The sequence below is a fragment of the Pseudopodoces humilis genome, chromosome 6 (assembly GCF_049639895.1).
Source record: "Pseudopodoces humilis isolate 2021_Gansu_Grassland_sample_001 chromosome 6, ASM4963989v1, whole genome shotgun sequence".
In the NCBI taxonomy this organism is placed as follows: domain Eukaryota; kingdom Metazoa; phylum Chordata; class Aves; order Passeriformes; family Paridae; genus Pseudopodoces; species Pseudopodoces humilis.
The window spans coordinates 44758130-44776353 of record NC_142205.1 but is presented as its reverse complement, the minus strand read 5'-3'; the positions used below and the strand labels follow the sequence as shown (position 1 = coordinate 44776353).

The window sequence follows — 18224 nt, the reverse complement described above, 5'->3', positions numbered from 1 at the left end:
GAAGTGATTCAAGATGCAAACCAGTGATCAAAATCTGGCTGGTCAAGAGAGTGGCTGCTTAGGTCCTGGTGTTGTCCAAAGGGAGAATCCAAATTCAATACTAAGTTGTGTGCCTGGTGGTATTTGGGCACTTGTAAGCTGAACATATAACCAATGATCTTCCTTAGATTTCACAAAACTGTTATTTTCCTAAGAGGTATTTGCTCTTGTATTTCAGCTCCTTACTTCTAAGTATTGTTTAAAAAAAACCCCAGAATGTATATAATAATTTTCCTGGGGAAAGTGTATTATTTTGGGAAGAAGAAAAACCCCAACCACAAAGCTTTTCTCTAGATATTGACACAGAAGCTTTTCTCACCAAACCTGATTTTCTCTCCAAAAGTTGGAAAATCCTCCCCCTAAGTGGACAAAATTTTAATAGCAGTGTGAAAGTTTTAGGAAGCTAATTATGGATAATTGAAAGCAGGGAGTAGGAATGAGAATACTTAGGTGACCTTAATTCCAGCTGTCACTAATACACATAACTATAATGAAACACTCATGTCATTACATGCCTTTGAAATTGGTTGCACCAAGCATAAGCATGGAACTTTAAATCCTGACATTATCCCATGTATTAGTCCTCTTAACTTCTTTTATCCGAAAGACCGATCTTTTTAGGAACTGCTGTACAAGGACAATTTTTCCTCTTTTGCAGATGTGGCCTCTGGGAACCATCCAGCTGAGCTCCTTATTTCAGTGCAGTCAGGCAGTGCTCAGTCACCCCTCAGCTTTAGCAGCCCTGTTAGATTAAACTCCATGAGGAGTTTGTGATGCCATTTGCTGATGTTTGGGATCACACAGCTTTTGCCCACTGTGTGACCTGCTGTCTTTGTGTGTGAGGTTTCTGATCCTCTGGTTTGCTGAAGGCATGGGGACCATTGCACTTGCTCTCCTTCAGGTCTGTTTTCTTCTCCTCAGGCAAAGCCTGTGGCTGTAGGGCTGTGGTAGTAATTGGATTGTCTGTTTCCAAGGAGAATGTGATGTCCACATCCTGGTTTGGAACATTGCCACATTCTTTTCTTTGCTGTCCCTGTCACTCTTTCTCCTTGTGTCCTCTCTCAACCCCTTAGTAGAAATTAGGGCAATAAAAATGTCATGTTCTCAAAGGAACAGCTACTGGATTTATATTATGGTCAGCTCTAGAGGTCTCAGCATGTTGAGCTGTAAATTGGGGAGAGTCACTGAATCAAGTGGTATGTTGTAATTAATATTTATGGTCAAAAAGCTTTAAAAATCACTAATAATAGGCTTTACATCCTAAGAAGTGACTGAGGTAAGAGGAAGAATGTGGTATGAGGATAGCTGTTGAAGGACTAAACTGGCAGCAGGCAAAAAAGCAATACAATTGAGCAGCAAGAAGCTCTGTGCTCTCAAGCCTACTGAATGATTTTGAACATCCCATGCAAGTAACTCAGTGCGTTCAGCAAATATTCCCAAGGAGAGTTCTGTCAAACTAGATTTAAGATAACTTCTGGATAAACCTTGTGACCCACTGTGCAGTGGCAGAGCAGTGTGTGGTGGGAGAAAGAGAGGGCTTGACACAGCCAGCCTTGCTGGGTCACTTACAGACAGCTCCACACATCTGGGCAGGCCCAGCTCATGTCAGCTCCACACTACCCTGGAGCAATGGGATCACTGTCATGACCTATTTCCAGAGCTTGGGTGTTTTTTGCGTCCTAGGGAGGAAGGACGTATTGTGTGACTCTGAAATCACAGAGGTTTTTACAAGAAGAATCACAGAGATTTCAGTAGGTTGCTCATGACCCTTAGAAGGTTAAGCAAGGTGCGACACAAGAAAAAGAATATGATGAAGAAATCTGAAGGTTTTTGAGACAAAGAAAAGTCTTGATCATCAAAGTATAAAACAATATCTGGCTACAATGAACAAGGAAGAATTTCCTTTTTGTCTGAATTTGTACAGGGGGGAATGTTTTGCCCTCTTACCGCATCTTTGGTGCTAGTCACTATTAGTTACTATATTGGATGGGCCAGCACTCAGGAACAAAATCCATTTTGTGTAAGAAAATTGTTCTGCATAGAGAGAAGTGTAGTAAAAAGTATAGAGAATATGAAATTAAACTGAAGAAATTAGAAATGTCATTAAGCCAAGCTAGCCAGTAAACATTAGCTAAAAGAAAATCTTGGTTTTTTAAATGCTAAAATAAAGGCTGTCAGGAAAATGCTTCCCACTTGAAAGGAGCAGGACTTGGCACTTGGTTCAGAGTGCTCATGGACCTAGCCTGCAGCAACAGCTGTCACAGTTGAGCTGTTGCTAGATGAGGGCCAGGAAAAACAGTGAGATGCACTTAAACAGTAACAAATTTAAGGTATCTGGTCATGACAGTGTCAATTTTGAGGGGATGTAATCAAAGCAAAACATTTAAAATGAGTGTAAATGCTTTTCCCAAGCAGGACCAGGTCACACCTAGTCACTGGACAAAGTCCTAGTTGCTTTTGCTCCCACAGTTGTGACTCAAGCTGAAAAGAAAATTATAAGCAGAATGGAGAGAAGTGTTTTCTGTTTGGTGTTTTTTCACCAAAAAAGGAACTGTAAAAATATAAGGCAGAACATTAATCTCTGAAAGTTTTTATCTGAAGGCTTCTTCCTACATAGTCTCCTCTTATATAAACCCTGCATGAATATAAAGATTACTCTTAATAATTCAGGTTACCAAAATCATAGTTGAAGGAAAGAAGATATTTGAGTCATATTTGCCAAATGAATTCACTAGCAGGTGAGTGGTAGGCCACAGTGCAGAGGTTTGGCTAGGCTTTCTTCCATGATAAGACAGTAGATTCCAAAAGTAAAAAATGTTAGCTCACATTTGAAGGTGTTAAAGGCCCTGCAAGGTTCACTGAAAACAAAGCCACCCTTCAGTTATTTTTTTGTCTGTGGGTGATGTAGTGCCAAGGCAGCTCTTAAAGATGGGAAAGTTAGTGACAGTGTGTAATGGGAAAAATGCCTACTTTCTCATTCAGATATGAAAGTGTGAAAGAGAATGGAAGTAACTTAAATTTAGTATAATTTTAAATCATATGCTTCCTGTTGTCCCCATGGAAATAACTAACATGCCTTCTGGATTGAATGCTCTGAGAACAGTGTCTGTTGCTGAGTTTAGTTGCATTTGGACTCCATAGATTCTTTTTGTTAAAAACACTGTGTAGTTGCGTTTTGTGAGACACCACTGGAAGTCTTTGTCTCTGCTGGAGCACACGGTGTTCCTAATCAAACTGTATGGAACATCTTGGAAGTGGCCTAGGCTGAGGAGAACAGGAGAAAGCTGAACATGTTGAGAGTACAAAAACCACAATCACACAAGCTGCTTAGGCTGTAACAAAAATACACAAGAGAATGGGTGATAGAAATAAGGATCCCTGTATCTGCTGCAGAAGTGCAGGTGGAAAGTATAGCAAAAACACTTGACATCAGAGACAGTAAGGGATCTTGAAAACACTACTGCCAGTAGGAGATAAAGGGTTTAGGAATGTCAAATGGATGCAACCCTGTCTTGCAAGGGATTGCGAATTCCTGCCCTCTTCACTCCCAAGCTGAAAGTCACTCTGCTTTCACTGTACTTGTTAGCAATGCAACAGCTTGAGGTGCATCTCAGCCCAGCTCAGGGCTCTCTTTTGGTTGCAAAGAACACTGCAAAGAAGTCAGTGTCCCAGACATCTCAAAAGTTCTCAAAGACAATGTAGCCAAAGACAGCACATGCCACTGCATGCCACGAAGCTGGCAGTGCTGCTAGGCCACATGCTTCTGCTTACACAATCACTGATGAAGCAGTTAACACTGCAACAGAAACGATAAGCAAATGTTATCATTAAAAAAAAGCAAAGCAAAAACCCCCGTTTTGTCTAAGGGCAACTGCTTCCAATAGCAGGGGGAGGTTGTGGTGGAGCAGGATGCAGAGTTATAGGAAATAAAACTCTTTTAAACCAGATGCATCATAAAATGCAGTGGTAGCAGCTGGCAATCTACAAAGTGAAAGGATAAAATGCGTTCTGCATATCGACAGTAGCTTGTTGCAGTTGAGATGTCTTTTTCCATAGAATTTTGTCTGTTCCAAATGCCAAACTAATTGCAGATAACTGCCACTAAGAGCAAGGTAAAACATCAGCTAAATGCATGACCATTAAAAATGTTTCTTTTTTTTCCTTACTAATGTATGCTTAAAACAACCTTAAAATAATTACTGTGCAGTCTTCACCTTGAAATTATTCTTCTTCAATATCCCTGTGTAATGCCGTGAAGCTTCATCTTGTGACAGCCAAAGCTGGAAAACGGGGCGTTTGTCTTCCTTGGGAGGAATCACCCCCAGATTTCATGCTTACATGCTTGTTTCTGTATCTGACATATTTCAACATACTAGTAGTTTGAGAAACATTGTTTTTCCCTTTCCTTTGGGAAACAGAGCATCTTGAGACTTGGCTAAAATAGACAGCCTCTAAGGGCTAGAAACTGAAAAAAAGACAGCTTACATGATGTTGTACAGTGTTTCTGTGCAGTTTTTCCTGTAATGCATTTGATGTTTACAGGATATGTTCAATTTACTGGGTCTTGTAGGTAGGAGGAGTTGCTGCATAACTCACCAGTGACTCTGATATTTCTCAATCCTTCAGTGATCCCGAGCCATTCCTGGCAGAATTTCATGCCTTGTTATATCACACTGAGCTGTCTCAGACTGATCATGCAATCTTGAGATGACATCTTGACAGGATGTGTTTAAGCAGGAACCAGTAAAGATGTTATCTGGGGATCGATTCCTTAGGAATGGAAAAGACTTCCAGTTTCTGATAAGAATTGCTTGATGATTGTCCAAGCATCACAAGGGTGATAAGGGAATATGATAATCAAATAATAATTTGAAATTATTGGTGGCTTTGCTATAGATTTCTGTAAGACCAAGGGTAAATTCCGTGTCAGAAAGGACCCCTACAAGAGAGGCTGAGTGCGCTGCAGAGCACATCATGCTGTATCTGTTCTATGGGCAGTCTTTAGGAAGCTGTGCTTTGGAAGACTGTAGCAGAGTGTTCCAAAGATGTTTATGTATCTCTCATTACACTTGGGAGTGGCCGAGACAGCACTGCAGAGCCACACTGATGTAGTCATAGGACATTTAGAAAAATGAGCTTGCTTTTTTATGATGTGCCTTAGGTCAAATGGGAAATGATTAGAAAAGGTCTGTGACAAATATTATCTAGAGGCTGAGCTGCATTATGTTTCTTGGCTCTGTAAGCTGTGAGTTTGTAAGTGAATGCTGTTCTCTGAATGCTCCTTCCAGCAATATGTCTGCTTCCTTCCTTTTTTGTTGTTATCTTATATTTTTCTTTTTTCAACAGATCGACAAGACATTTTACAATTCCATTTTAAGGAAAAAATACATCCGTTCACGCTTAATCAGAGTGAGGTATGTGAGATTATAATAAATGCACGCAGCTGAGATAAAATTAAATGTACAACAAGCCCGGCTAGATCTGATTCAGTGAAGTGTACTGTGTGTAAAACCAGAGCATAATTCCTAACTGAACATAATCTGGTTCTGAGCCTTGCTCTCCTTTGGATCTTAATGCAGAAGACACTCTACAGTCAGTCCAAATTCCAGAAAGTTTGTGTTCAGATCTTGAGCAAGCTTTAGCTATGAAAGCAGAGATAACTAAAGCTATCTGAAACCAAAAAGGATTTTCAAAACTATTTCTTACACTGTAATGCAAATGTCATTTCTAGCATTGCTAGAATGTGGTGGGCTGGGCTTGTCAAGTAAAACCAGGCTGTGCTGGCTCAGAAAGTCCCACTCATCTCTGTGGCTCTAAGAATGGGCATAAGTAGGTGCCCAGAGAGCAGTAGCAGCACAACAGATGTGTGATAACTGCTTCTTGGTATGCTCCCTGCCTCCAGGTATTTACCACTTGGGAGTTCTTGAAGTGGTTGTGGTTTGTTTAGCAGCTCTTGGTGGCGTTATTTCCCAAGGACTTGTCTGTTGTCTCCTGGACTCTTGAAACCTTGGCCCTTTAGGAAGGAGATTTTTGTGAAGAACCACCTCCTTTGGATCATTCCATGACCCCTAGCTCTTGTGGTGAAAGAGATGATGAGAAGTTGATTACTACCCCTCCTCTTCATGCAATTACTGATAACAGACACTCCCATCATATCCTTTTTCTCTCCTGTATTCAATAAGATCTGCTCTTCTTCTCTTTTTTTTCTTTTTTTTCCCAGTTGGAAATCCCAGTCTACTCAGTGTTCTTTGCATTCAAACTGTTTCTTATAATTCTGTTCCATATATCTCTCAGGTCTGCTGTTCCTGCTTTTTTGAGATGAAGGGATCAGACCCATAGTAGAGATTATCACTTAGCAATGTAGAGGTTTTTTTCCTCTTTTACTCTTTGTTCAACTGTCTGATTATGACATTATGAAATATGTCTGATTTTATTTTTTTAACCACTGTTAACTGCTGCAAATGATCTTTTTATAACTGTCTATTGTAGTACTAAGATCTTGTTCCTGACTGACAGTGCCCATCACTTTGCAAATAAACCTTGAATGTCTTCATTATCATAGACTAAAGCTGCAAGACTAAGATCTAAAGATCTAATCCTTGTGAATGTGCTTCTCCTTGTTCTTACATGGTTTGTGACATCCTGCCTCTTCTTCTACCTTAGCTTAATCCCCAGTTACACACAAGTCATTACTGGAATGTAGCTTTAAGGATATTTTTTTGATACTGAAATAGAGTGTTGCAAGCATAGTCAGGGTGATTTAGGGATCTGAGAGGTCAATATATAGTTCATTACTTCTTGTTCCCAAGGACAGACTGAAGTACTAGTGATATTTTCTGTGTTGGATGCAAGATTTGTATGCACCAAAGCTTACTTGCTTTTTCAGATATACACTCTTAATGCCTCTTCAAGGGCTCAGAGTCCAAGCTCTTTTGAGCAGGGTCATGGTTGTGAATCTACTTGGAAAGGACTGTGCCTATCTTTTGGCTCAGTATAAGTAATGCATTAATAATAATGCCCACTGCTCACTGAGAAAGACAATACTAATCTTACTAGGTGTCCTTGGCTCTGGATCTCTGCTATATAATAAGTGAATCAAGGTGGGCAGTACTTACCTGAGGGTTTCGAAAGGTGTGGTGTGCTTGCAAGAGTTGATATGGTAATTCCAGTGTGGCACAGCACAGGAAGAGGAGTGGGGGGAGAGGTGAGGGAACACCTCAGAAATGCAGAGCAACACCCACAGTTGGATCAGATAATATATGGAAAATAAATGAAGCGACGATCATGCTGAAGTTGGAACAAATGGAAAAAACAGTCTGTTGAAACGTTCATATATGACATCTCAGTCTCAATTATGAGCTCCTTGAGGCAAGGAGTGTGTCTTTCTGCTCACTTGCGAACCACTTGGCATGCCTTGGGGTGCTTAAAACACATGGCCTTTTCTTTCCCTTCACTGGAAATATCAGAATATCTGTTTCAATTTGGGACGTTTTCCTTTCAAAGATTAAAGCCTGATTGCATGAGTTCGGTATAAGCTGCTGTCTTCTATTTTTCCTTTATGTAATTACAAATTTTCAAGACAGTGAGATATAGCTAGGAGATCTTCTCTCTTCCTGTCCTATCTAAAGACAGAGCAACCTGCTTTTAGCTCTCCCCCTGTACGAAGTAACTGTGATTTCATCTGTTGTGGCTTGTGTCTCATTGCTTCTTGGTTCAGGTGGGAGGAGGCACAAGAGAGAACGTTCCTGGTGTAAGCTCTTACCTTCCATTTGTGATGACCAGGGATAAGCCATCTGCAAGTACAGAGCAAGATTTACTATTCCAGATTAGTCTGTCTGATGTTTGTAGTCTATCATTCCATCTCTTGCAGTATCTGATGCTTTTAGGAAAAAGAAATACTACTACTAAGGTGAATTCAACCTGTTACAAGACTTTTCTCCCTTTTCTTTCCTCTGATCTTACATTAAAACTGTGGAATTGTGTGTCTCAGTGTGTGTGCTGCTTGCGCTTTTCAATGAGGTGTTAAAGGCCCCTTTTGTGATCCATCTCTTTGACTTTAACAAATAGATTGTGGGCATGCTGCCAAGTTTCATTTATTGTTGCACAGCATGAGGTTATTTGGAACATTCTCCAAGAGGTTGCTGTGGTGGAAGTAGATTGTGTCGTCTCTCCCCATCTCCCAAAAAGGTCCAAGTACCTTTTAGATGATGATTTTAAATTGTTTTTCTGTGTATGTACAGGACTGTTGAAAGGTCTGTGTAGATACCATTAATCATCTACCTCAAGTTTCTGAAGTGCTGTTTATCCAGGTTTTCATTGCAATCACATCAATTCATTCCTTCATCTCTTCTGTTTCGGGCATGTAGTCAGCAACTGCTTTTCAGACTGCTATAAAATTGGCCTGGCCATTTGTTCACAGAAAGCATCATGCCACCTTTTAGCCTATGATGCATTTGACCATTCAGTGTTCTTGGATTTCTTTCGGAAATTCCTTCCACAAGTTTGAAAATGTACATAATCTTTTATGTTATGTTGCTACTGCTAGAGGAGCTAAGATAAAAGCTTAGAAAGGCAGAAATGGGCTGAAGGTAACGAGACTCTTTCCTTGGTTTGTAGCCCAGATACTGATGGTGTGATGGCAGAGGCTTTGCTCACATTCTGGTTCTCCTCTACGGATTCTAGAGAAGCATTGCGGGAAAGAGTTGGAAAGATCTTACGGAAGGGCCTGAAAAAATACACAGGACCTCTGCAAATAAATGTCCGATCTTCTACTGTCTCAAGTAAGTACATTCAATTTCTTTTAAAAGTAATTCTTTCCATTTTCTGATTGATGGGACTGAAAAAATAATATTTGGTGGGAGGATCAAAATCCTTGCAAACTTCCCAGAGGAAAGGGAAAGAAAGGCATAATGGTCTTATCTACATGACTTCTCAGCTAGGGATTCTACTCCCTTCTTCACGAAGCAGACATGAATCTCCAGGATATGAACATTAACTGCACTATCTTCTACACTTCAGCTCTGCAACAGAATTTTTGTGCAGGCTTAGAATCTTGTCTCTTCAGTTATATACAGTCAGCAATTTTTCTGGGTATCAGACTTTTCAATAATGAGCTGCTGGTTGACAGGCAGGGCCAGATACTTGCTCCATTTGTTTTTGCAGAACTGCTTACTCCAAAGTGCAAGGGTGACAGTACAGTAATAAGGTGGGGGCTTGCTGCTTGCTATTCCACACTGGACCACTTGAACCAGCAGAAATCTGCAGAGGCTAGACAATTATATTTAGAGAATAAGAAACCTAGGCCAGATTCCATGCTGGATGGATCCAGAGTTCCTCCCACTCAGAAATGAGCAGAAGCAACTTCTTGTTCCTCCTCTTGGTGCTTGAACTGGGCACATATTTTTATTGTGGTAATGCAATGAAATTCAAATATGAGCTGTCACACCCCCATTGTTTCTTGATGGGCCAACAGCCTTCCCCTTTGGAATGGCTCCGGATGATAGGTGACATCCCTCTGGGCAAATAATCACCATTTCCCTGCAGTGTTGTTTATATGCCAGTAGTTCCTGTTCAACAAAGTGAACATGCAAATTCTTCCAGATAGTGTGTGGGCCTCAGAGAGATTCAAAGAGTTTTGTTTTTTATTTACACAGTTGGGTCATGAGTTACTGAATTTTGACTCCAGTTTAATTTGATGCTTTACATAAAGGATAAAATTGGAAAGAGTACAAAAATTATTGTTAAAAAAGGACTGTGATCTTATCAAGTTAAGCTGCTTTTATTCAGTCTGGAAAATGTGAGAAGCAACTCAAAACTGTTGAAAACAACAAAGGTGTTTTAGTTGACCTTGAACTGCCCCAGGATTGTTACAGTAATGCATTAATAACTAATAAAAAAATTGGCTAATACAATTGAATTGCAATGTTTTCATTAAATAGTCTCACTAAGAGATGGCATCTTATCAAAGATGTGTGACAAACTTTGTGTTGCTTTTCTTGGCTCTCCCAGCCTTACCATAAAACACTGACCAGACAGGTCAGCTTCTCATTACAGGACTAGCATTGTGCAAGTGCTACAAGTGATACGAAGGAACATAAACAATACCTTGGCATTTCTAAGAGACAACAATAAAAGGCTCTCCAAAAAAAACCCAACATTGATCTTTCTTTTCTAATAGGATTTCAGCAGTGTTATGAAGCTTAGGCCAGCTCCTGAATGGTGTTGACAGGTTGACTCAGGAGAAGAGTATAGAATGGAGAGGTCATGTGCTTTTAGAGGAGCTGCTGGTCTCAATTTATAAACCTTATTCCTCACACCAGGGAGAAGTGACAATTTTCAACAGGTCCTAGAGGTCCAGTGAAGAATCTAGGTTTTGCATTTTCTACTTTTCTCTCCCCTCCTGAAATATCTTGTCCACCATTAGTATTTAAACCATGGAAACCCAAGAAGCCCTGGACTTTTTCCATGCTCTTCATACACCTTTCTAAATCTTGCTTCATTGTACCTTTTTGCCAACTTTGAATCCTTATTCATCCTAAGGCATTTTTAGAATGACATTTTCATAGTGGCTCGTAAAAAGTCATTAACCTGTTCTTTCCAACCAACTTATAAAAAGATTCTAATTTATGGGCTATGATATAGCTTGGTTTAGCTAAGCATAGCTCACTAGCTGAACAAATCCAGGTCAGGTACTTATTTATATCTCATGCTAGGGGGAGTCTGATAAAGGGAACCTCCTTAAGTCTTCCTCCCCCGAAATAATCACCTTGTTGTTCAACATCATGTCTCAACTTGTGCTTCACTCACAAGTATTTGCCTTCAGAATCAGCTCCAACAAACTCCTCCAAACTGGGTGCTACACTTGGGACCTTCAAGCGGCAGTTTGGGGCAGCACTACAACACTAAGGATTCTGACAGACTGGGATAGAAGTTGCTTTGCCTCTGCATTCCTGAGGATTGGGAATAAAGAGGGGATAAATTCTAAACAGACAATATATATTCTTAGTTAGTTTTTTTTTCCAGAACAGAGAGAAGGTTCATCATACATATGTGAGAAAATAGAAAATGTGCAAAACTTCAAGGAAAACAACATAACACTGTGTCTGGTTTGTCTGTCACTAAACTGTAGATGTTCCCTATATAGGACTGCAAAAATACATTTTTGTCAGGGTACCTTCAAATGTATTGAAGTTTCTGCTTTCTTATTTAGCTAGACATCAGAGTCCCCTGGTCAAAGATGGTTTACATCTAGACATTCCCCCTGATTTTGATAGAAAATAAGAACTGATAGAATTCTCTGCACTTGTGTACAAACCCCACTAGAAGCCCAAATATTTTTCAGTGAAGAACTAAACAAACTAATTCCTACCTTCCCTGAAGAGCAGTGCAAGGGCAATCAAAGTGAGATATCAAAGTGTCAGATGGCTTGGCAACACCCATGTTAAGACTTGCTCTTCCACTGGCACTGAAAGAAGGTGTTGCAGTTTGCCTTCTGTATAGTTCTGGCAACAAAGAGATCTCCTACAAGGCTGATTTATTTTCCTGAGGGTTTCTTGGTTAGAAGTAGTCACCTGACAGTCTGGATCCGTCAGTAAAGCGTAGAGCAGCTTGCCAGACTATTTCCCTTTGTCAGGTAGGTTGGAAGTATCCCAAAATGTATTTTTGGGAATGTACTTCTGACGTCAGAACGCAGCTGGTTGCAAGATCACTGGCACTGTTCAAAGTGAGTAGGAAGTATTCCCACCTGTTGCACAGCCAAAGGTTTTGACCATGAATAATGAGTCATTAATTGGTTTTAATCAACAAGCCAACTGTTATTGTTTCTATTTATCTGGAATCTGGGGCTTGCTAAAGCTCCTAACAACTACAAAGTACAGAACCTGGCAGACAGATTCTTACTTCTTTATTGAGTCTTCTGTGGGAGTCATGCAGATGAGTGTCTGACAGGGTTGATGAGGAATGTTCCATGTTAAATAATGCGGAGCAGTCTAGATATTTGCACTTTATCAGCCACAACAGCATCTCTGGGGAGTGGAATGGAACATGAATCTGTATATTGGTAAACAGTGGAGGTCTCATATTCCTCCACTTTGAGATCACTAGTTTGGTACAAGGTGGTACATTTCAGAAAGAGTCTAGAGGGAATGACTGAAATGGGAGGGACTGAAATGTATTTTCAAATTAGTAGTTTGCAAGGATATGCTTATGATAAAGGAATTAAGCAGAAAGCCATCTTAACCTCACTTCTCATCACCCAGATACATTAATGTAATTGATTTTTCTCCCTTAAACCTTGTTTTTTCCCTCCCTTGACTGCAGAGGTTCAGAGCAATTTGGGCTGGCTTTACTGTAGTGAGTTATTGATTGCAGCTGGGGCATGAGTGTAGGTCAGGAAGGAAAGTAATGCTAAAAATCATATCTGTTTGGATACTTGCTACAGAACTGGTACATAGCAGATCCCTTCTTGGGCTGCAGGACAACCAGATGGAGTTGGAAATACGCTGTGAGGTATGGAGCTATCTCTGCCGCATGGACAGGATTAAGATGTTGATGGGGGACAGTGGAGGGAGTCATAGATGTGAGGACAGGTGCAGTGAACATCAGCAGGAAGGGAACAGCTGGGGTGACAGGGACAATTAGAGGCACAAAGCAGTTGTCATGTCTCTATCGGGTTACTCTGTGGAAGGAATGAGAATTGCACCACCTGTATCTAAGCCGTGCTTTGCTACTTCTACAAGAGTGCATAAATCTAGAGAGGTAATTCCTGTTGAGACAGCAGTAAGAATGTTGGAAGGTTAGTGGAGAGACATTTTAGGACGTATGAGCTCTGTAACCACACAAGAGCATGCCTTTCCTGCTGAACACAAAGCTCAGAAAGATATTTTGCCGTCTTTCAGGAAATTTCTGCAGTTCCTTTTGGGTACAGTTTTTGGAACACGACTGAATCTGCTGCTCTCATTCCTATTTCCCCCAGTACTTCAGACCTTTGTGGTCTTTACTGTAATTAAAGAGCATTAGAGTAGAGCTATTGTCCCCACCTCTGTCTACACTGCAGGACACCCACTCTGTGACATTCCTCTCAGCTGCCCCTGGTGACCTACTGAAACTCGCCAGCGATCCTCTTCTTGTCTGCATGAGCAATTGTTACCCTCCATAACACTGGGTGAGGCCCCTGTTTCTGAGGTAGCTAAAAATTTTCTAATTCTCTCTCCTTTTGAGAAAGTTGTTATTAAAATGTGGTGAAGGACAGTGGGAAAAAATGCTTTCTCTGCTCCCTGGTGCATTTCCCAAAGCTGTGCTTCAAATGCATTTCCAGGAATGTGTTATTAGTATTGAAGCACATACTCTTTCTTATTTTTGTTTACAATCCTTTCCTCCATTCATACCCATTTTAAGATAATATCTACCTTACCTTCTCTGTGTGAAAAAAATATCTTAGACAAGCAAGAAGTGGAAACTTGATATAGTAGAGGATGGAACAGTTTGCTTTTGAGACTAGAAGTTATGTTTTCACATCTAGAAAATCTATAGGTGTAGAAACTTACTAAAAAGTAAGTTTCTTTTATGAAGCAACACCTGTGAAAAATTATATAATTGGGTAAAACTGCATCAGATTTTTAAAGCATTCATCATCTTTAATTTTGCAGCCATCTCTGGCCCTTTTTATGCTGAAAATGCATAATATCCCCTAGTAATTAATTTGCTTGTCCTGCTTGCGTTATGTCAATATAATGTGTGATATACTTATGTCACAGAGTTCTGTCTGATCTTTTCCTTTTGACATAAACACTGTTTATGTTATGTTAATTTTGTCTGGGGATAAAATTAAATGAGGCAGTGGACACATGACAGGTTCCTCTGATGCAGTGACACTGATATTATTTATAGATCTAGCAAAATGAGCACATTTTTTCACAGGTACCTCTGAACCTCTCACCAATAAGATGTCCTGCTCACTCTGCAGTTTACTATGAGCACTTCCTTCCATGTTTGCTCAAACACATATGTTGAGGAGTAAAAAAGTTCTTTACTGATAATTTATTAACCTTTAATAGTAAATGCAAGTTAATCAGAAATTAAGAATTTAAGTGTGGTTTAGAGTTATTTTGTTTAATAATTATGTAAAATAACTGTATTAACAAAATTGCTTGTCCATTTGGAGAACAGAGCCCTCTTCCAAGAGATGGAATCCCTAAGCTGCATTTCAATAGATTGGTGTGATTTTAATTTAAACATTCATTTATAATTATAGTTAAGCAAGCTTGAATTCATTAGCAAACTCCATTTTACAGGTATTCAATGCAGGTTCAAGTGGAACTTGTTTACTGCAGAAGCTTGAACACTGTTTTCCTAAATGTGGCACAAACAACTACTTTTGCAGCCATATGTGGTTGGGACAAGATATGACACTTTAATTGTTACTAATTGATGCTTTTTCTTGGTAGTGCAAACAACTAGGGCAACTAGTAAATGAGCAGGGCAGAGAAATTGTCTCTCGTGCCTTACAAGTGATTGCTTCAAGGCAGGGCTTCCAACACGTTGGCTGGCAAATTAAGAACATCTGTGCTCTTGATCAGGCCAAAATGTGAAGCTGGTAACAAATGAAGGCAAGCCCCTAACAAGGTAAACCAGTAAGCAACCTGAATTTGAGTGGTATCATGTAATGCAAAGTGCTCCCTGCTTTTGATGGGATCTGCTGTGGGCTCAGCTTATCTGAAAATAGGGTCAATTCCTTCAGTTTTCTAGACACCTGCATGTGCTCTGCGTTTGGGACTCTACCCTAGTGAATACAGCACTGAATTTGCTGGCAGGCTATCACTGGCCTTTTTCTTTTAGCAGTGATGGGTCGGGGAGTATAGCAATTGCATAGTAGTGATATAAGATAAGTTGATATTCAAGCTGGACAGACTATCAGTGTGTGTGGGAAAGATTTGTTTCTCCAATTACACAGAAGTTAATCTAAGTGGAAACAATGGGCAAAATTTTGCCCATGTGAGGTTTGTACTTTTTTTCTAGGTGCCTCATAAAAAGGCAAACAGAGATATAGACAGGTGCCTTGCAGGGCACCTGTGACTCACAGCAAAACTCAATGCAGTGGGAACATGCCAATTGAATTGCTTCCGGCACTGCACTTGAACAAGCTGGTTGTTCCTTTTGTCTTCTCAATGAGCTTTGCAACATAATGTAAGTGATAATAATTGGCTGCAGGCTTTATAATTATGAATTATGAGGTAAATGTCTCTCCACCCAGAGAAAAGCTAAAAAACATTGCTGTCGATATTGCACTTAAAGGCAAAAGGTCCCCTTTCATTGTGAATTACATTTGTTGGTTTCTTACCAGTTTCCAGACATAAAGTATTGGTGTGACTCAAATGATGAACTAGTTTTGAAGGCTGTATGAATTTCTAGGAAAACACTGGTTGCTCATCATAGTTGAAAGAAACAAGTAGGGCCAGATTTTTCAAAGCACTTCTGGCCAATTTAAATATACAGAGGAAGTAGCCAAATCCTTAGTACAGTTTAGCAAACAGTAATGTTTACACCACTGCTGAATCTCTCTGCCAACCTAGCTTTTGCTCTGTGGTATTATTCCATTTTGATGTAAGGGTTCTAGGAGAGAACCAACCATATTATCCATGGAAATTCACAGAATACAACTAGCATTACTGAAATGCAAAATTACATGTGCTTTTAGTGTTTTCCTCCTCTTTTCATATGAATTGAGAAAGTACAAGTGAGCATTTTTATTTGAGAGAGGACCTTGGAAGTTGTGTCTTGCCTGCCAGTGAAACGTAATTATCTTCATGATGTGAACAGTTCTTTTTTATAGTAAGACCTCAGTTCCTTCTATAGCAAATAGACTGTGGACTAAAAATGTCCAATTTTAACTCATCTCCCATCCTTATAAAATAAAGCAGTGGTTGCACATACACATGGCAGCCCTAGCACTGCCTTTGTGCTGTAATATTCCCTGCAGAACATGCTGTACATGTGCTGGAGTTGTGCTTGTTTCTTTTTTTTTCTATCATAATCTGCTTACTGTCACATTAAGAAATGAATGAGCACACATCTGACACTGGTGGATTGCAAACAGACAATTCACCCTGCATACCGTGGGAGTGTCAAGCCTGCCAGCAAAACACATGTGATACAAATCCAACAGGTGACAAGTATGAGCCAGAGCCCTTTGCATTCAAAAGAGACTCCTACAGACTTGGTGTGGGTTTGGCTCAAAACTAGGATATTATTCTGTGTAGCAGCAAAGAGAAATGAAGGAAGTGGATAAGGATAGGGATCTGCTGAGAAAGCGTATCCAGACACAAAATACAAAGTTGTTGACACTAGTATAGAATATCTATATAATTAAAAAAACTGTATTGAAATAGTGTTTTTTTAAAAAATAATAGTATTATTTTTAAAATTGTTTTGAATGTTGGAAACTACAGTAGTAGCTCTAGTGGAAAAAGTATTCTGGAAGAAAAGGGATAGATTTAAACCCTGAGCCAATGCTTGCTACCATCAGCATGAGCATGCCATGTTTTCAGTAAACATACAACATGCATGTTAAAGGAGGGAATGTATTGCTAGAACCTGCTGTGTCATGCACTAAATTGTTATGAACTGTCTATTTTAGTATCAATAGTGTATCAATAAGATAGGAGAAAGGAGAGTGAGCCACTGTTATTGTAAGCTTCCATTGCTGCAGTGGAGTGCCTTCTGATCTTGAAGAGGGCACAGAGTACCAGATCTCCTTTGGCCCTGTCTTGGGTATAATATGTGAACTGTTGATTGGTTTTTTTTGCAAAATAGAGTAGCTTCAAAAATTTCCACCATAAAAGTTTCTCCCCAACAAAACTGTAGATCTTGAGTAATACAAGATAGTTTTGTCTGTACTGCACTCCAGAAACAATGGCGGCCAGCAGGATGGGCAAGATGAGAGCTTGGTCCTCAGACAATACTGACTGCAGAGGAGGTCAACAGCCAGCACATGAACATGATCACATATAAGCTGCCCCGGTTTCTCTAGCAGCCCCTCAGCCATGTCTCCTGTGTGCCCCGTACTCAAATAACTGTTGGGGGGATGACCATGAGAACGAGGAAGCCTGTCTGTGCTGGCCTGGCCTTACCCTGACTGTTTGTTTGTTTGTTTGTTTGTTTCAGATGTGGAGCCAAAAAGAGCAGAAGCCATCTTCAATGACAGTAAGTGAGGCTTTTTTAAACATCAGAAGTCTCATCTCCAACTTTTAAAATTAGTGTTAAGAGTCCCTGCACACTTTTCCTGGCCCTTAAGAGCCTTTTCTCCTTCTTCTGTCTAAGGAATGTGACCTTGTACTCTCAGAAATTTGGACTATGTCATTTTCTTCAGCATGCATTGAAAGGAGAGAGGTACCACAAGGAAATGCATAGAAGTTACATCAGCCTGTGGTTAAAATGAAAATGTTCAGGAATTTGGAATGATTGACAGCACAAAATTTTTCCTCATGGAAATATATGGAAATGTGACTGGTCTTCTCAATGCATTACTGTAGGGGTTAGATAGAGATACCTTGTTTTAGGGATTTTTTTAAGTTTTCCGAGAAAGAAGTCAGCTTGTTTGGAGATAAAATAGTCATAAAGCTATCTTTGCTTACAATTTGTGTTTCTTTTAACTCTGAGAATGTTTGATGAATTCCTTAGCAATAAGCTGTCAAACAATGAAAGATTAAATTACATCACTTTTTGGGTCTGATGTAGGTGCTGGTGTTCTGGGGCACTAATGGAGTTTTTTCCCTGTGTTTTGAACATTGACTGCTCAGGTGGTTGATAGGATTGTGCAGTTTTAGGACCAGTTACTGAGGATTACATAGACCTTTCAGGAGGGAAAAATGTTAGCTCAGATAGTCTTTTGAACTATGGTATATTCTGAAGTTTGTCTTTTGCACAAAAGTTTTGGACAGGTAGATTTAGATTTCACTGACTTCCTTCATTGTGGTTTTAAATCTCAGAAGAGGGCAGACTCTGCACTGAGCCTATGAACTTCTAAATGTGGTTTAACTTTTCTTTCTTCTAAATTTATGAACAGCTTTTAGTCTGCTGTGGTACTCCTGCCACTTTTGACCATGAACATTAACATAATGTTGTGCAGATCCTAGCAGGAAAGGGATGAGATAACACTCTCTGTGGCTCCAGTTTTCACTTCTGAGGAC

The 18224-nt window shown here is 39.9% G+C and overlaps 1 protein-coding gene across 1 annotated transcript in view; it reads left to right on the top strand.

Annotated features, from left to right (window-relative positions):
* Positions 1–18224, top strand: part of LOC102113545 (transmembrane protease serine 11E-like) — a 42068-nt gene that overhangs the window by 16740 nt on the left and 7104 nt on the right. Inside the window, exons 4-6 of the mRNA XM_005517984.2 lie at positions 5386–5453; positions 8656–8819; positions 17200–17238. Coding sequence (XP_005518041.1) covers positions 5386–5453; positions 8656–8819; positions 17200–17238 — 271 coding nt within the window. The remainder of the gene's footprint in view (positions 1–5385; positions 5454–8655; positions 8820–17199; positions 17239–18224) is intronic.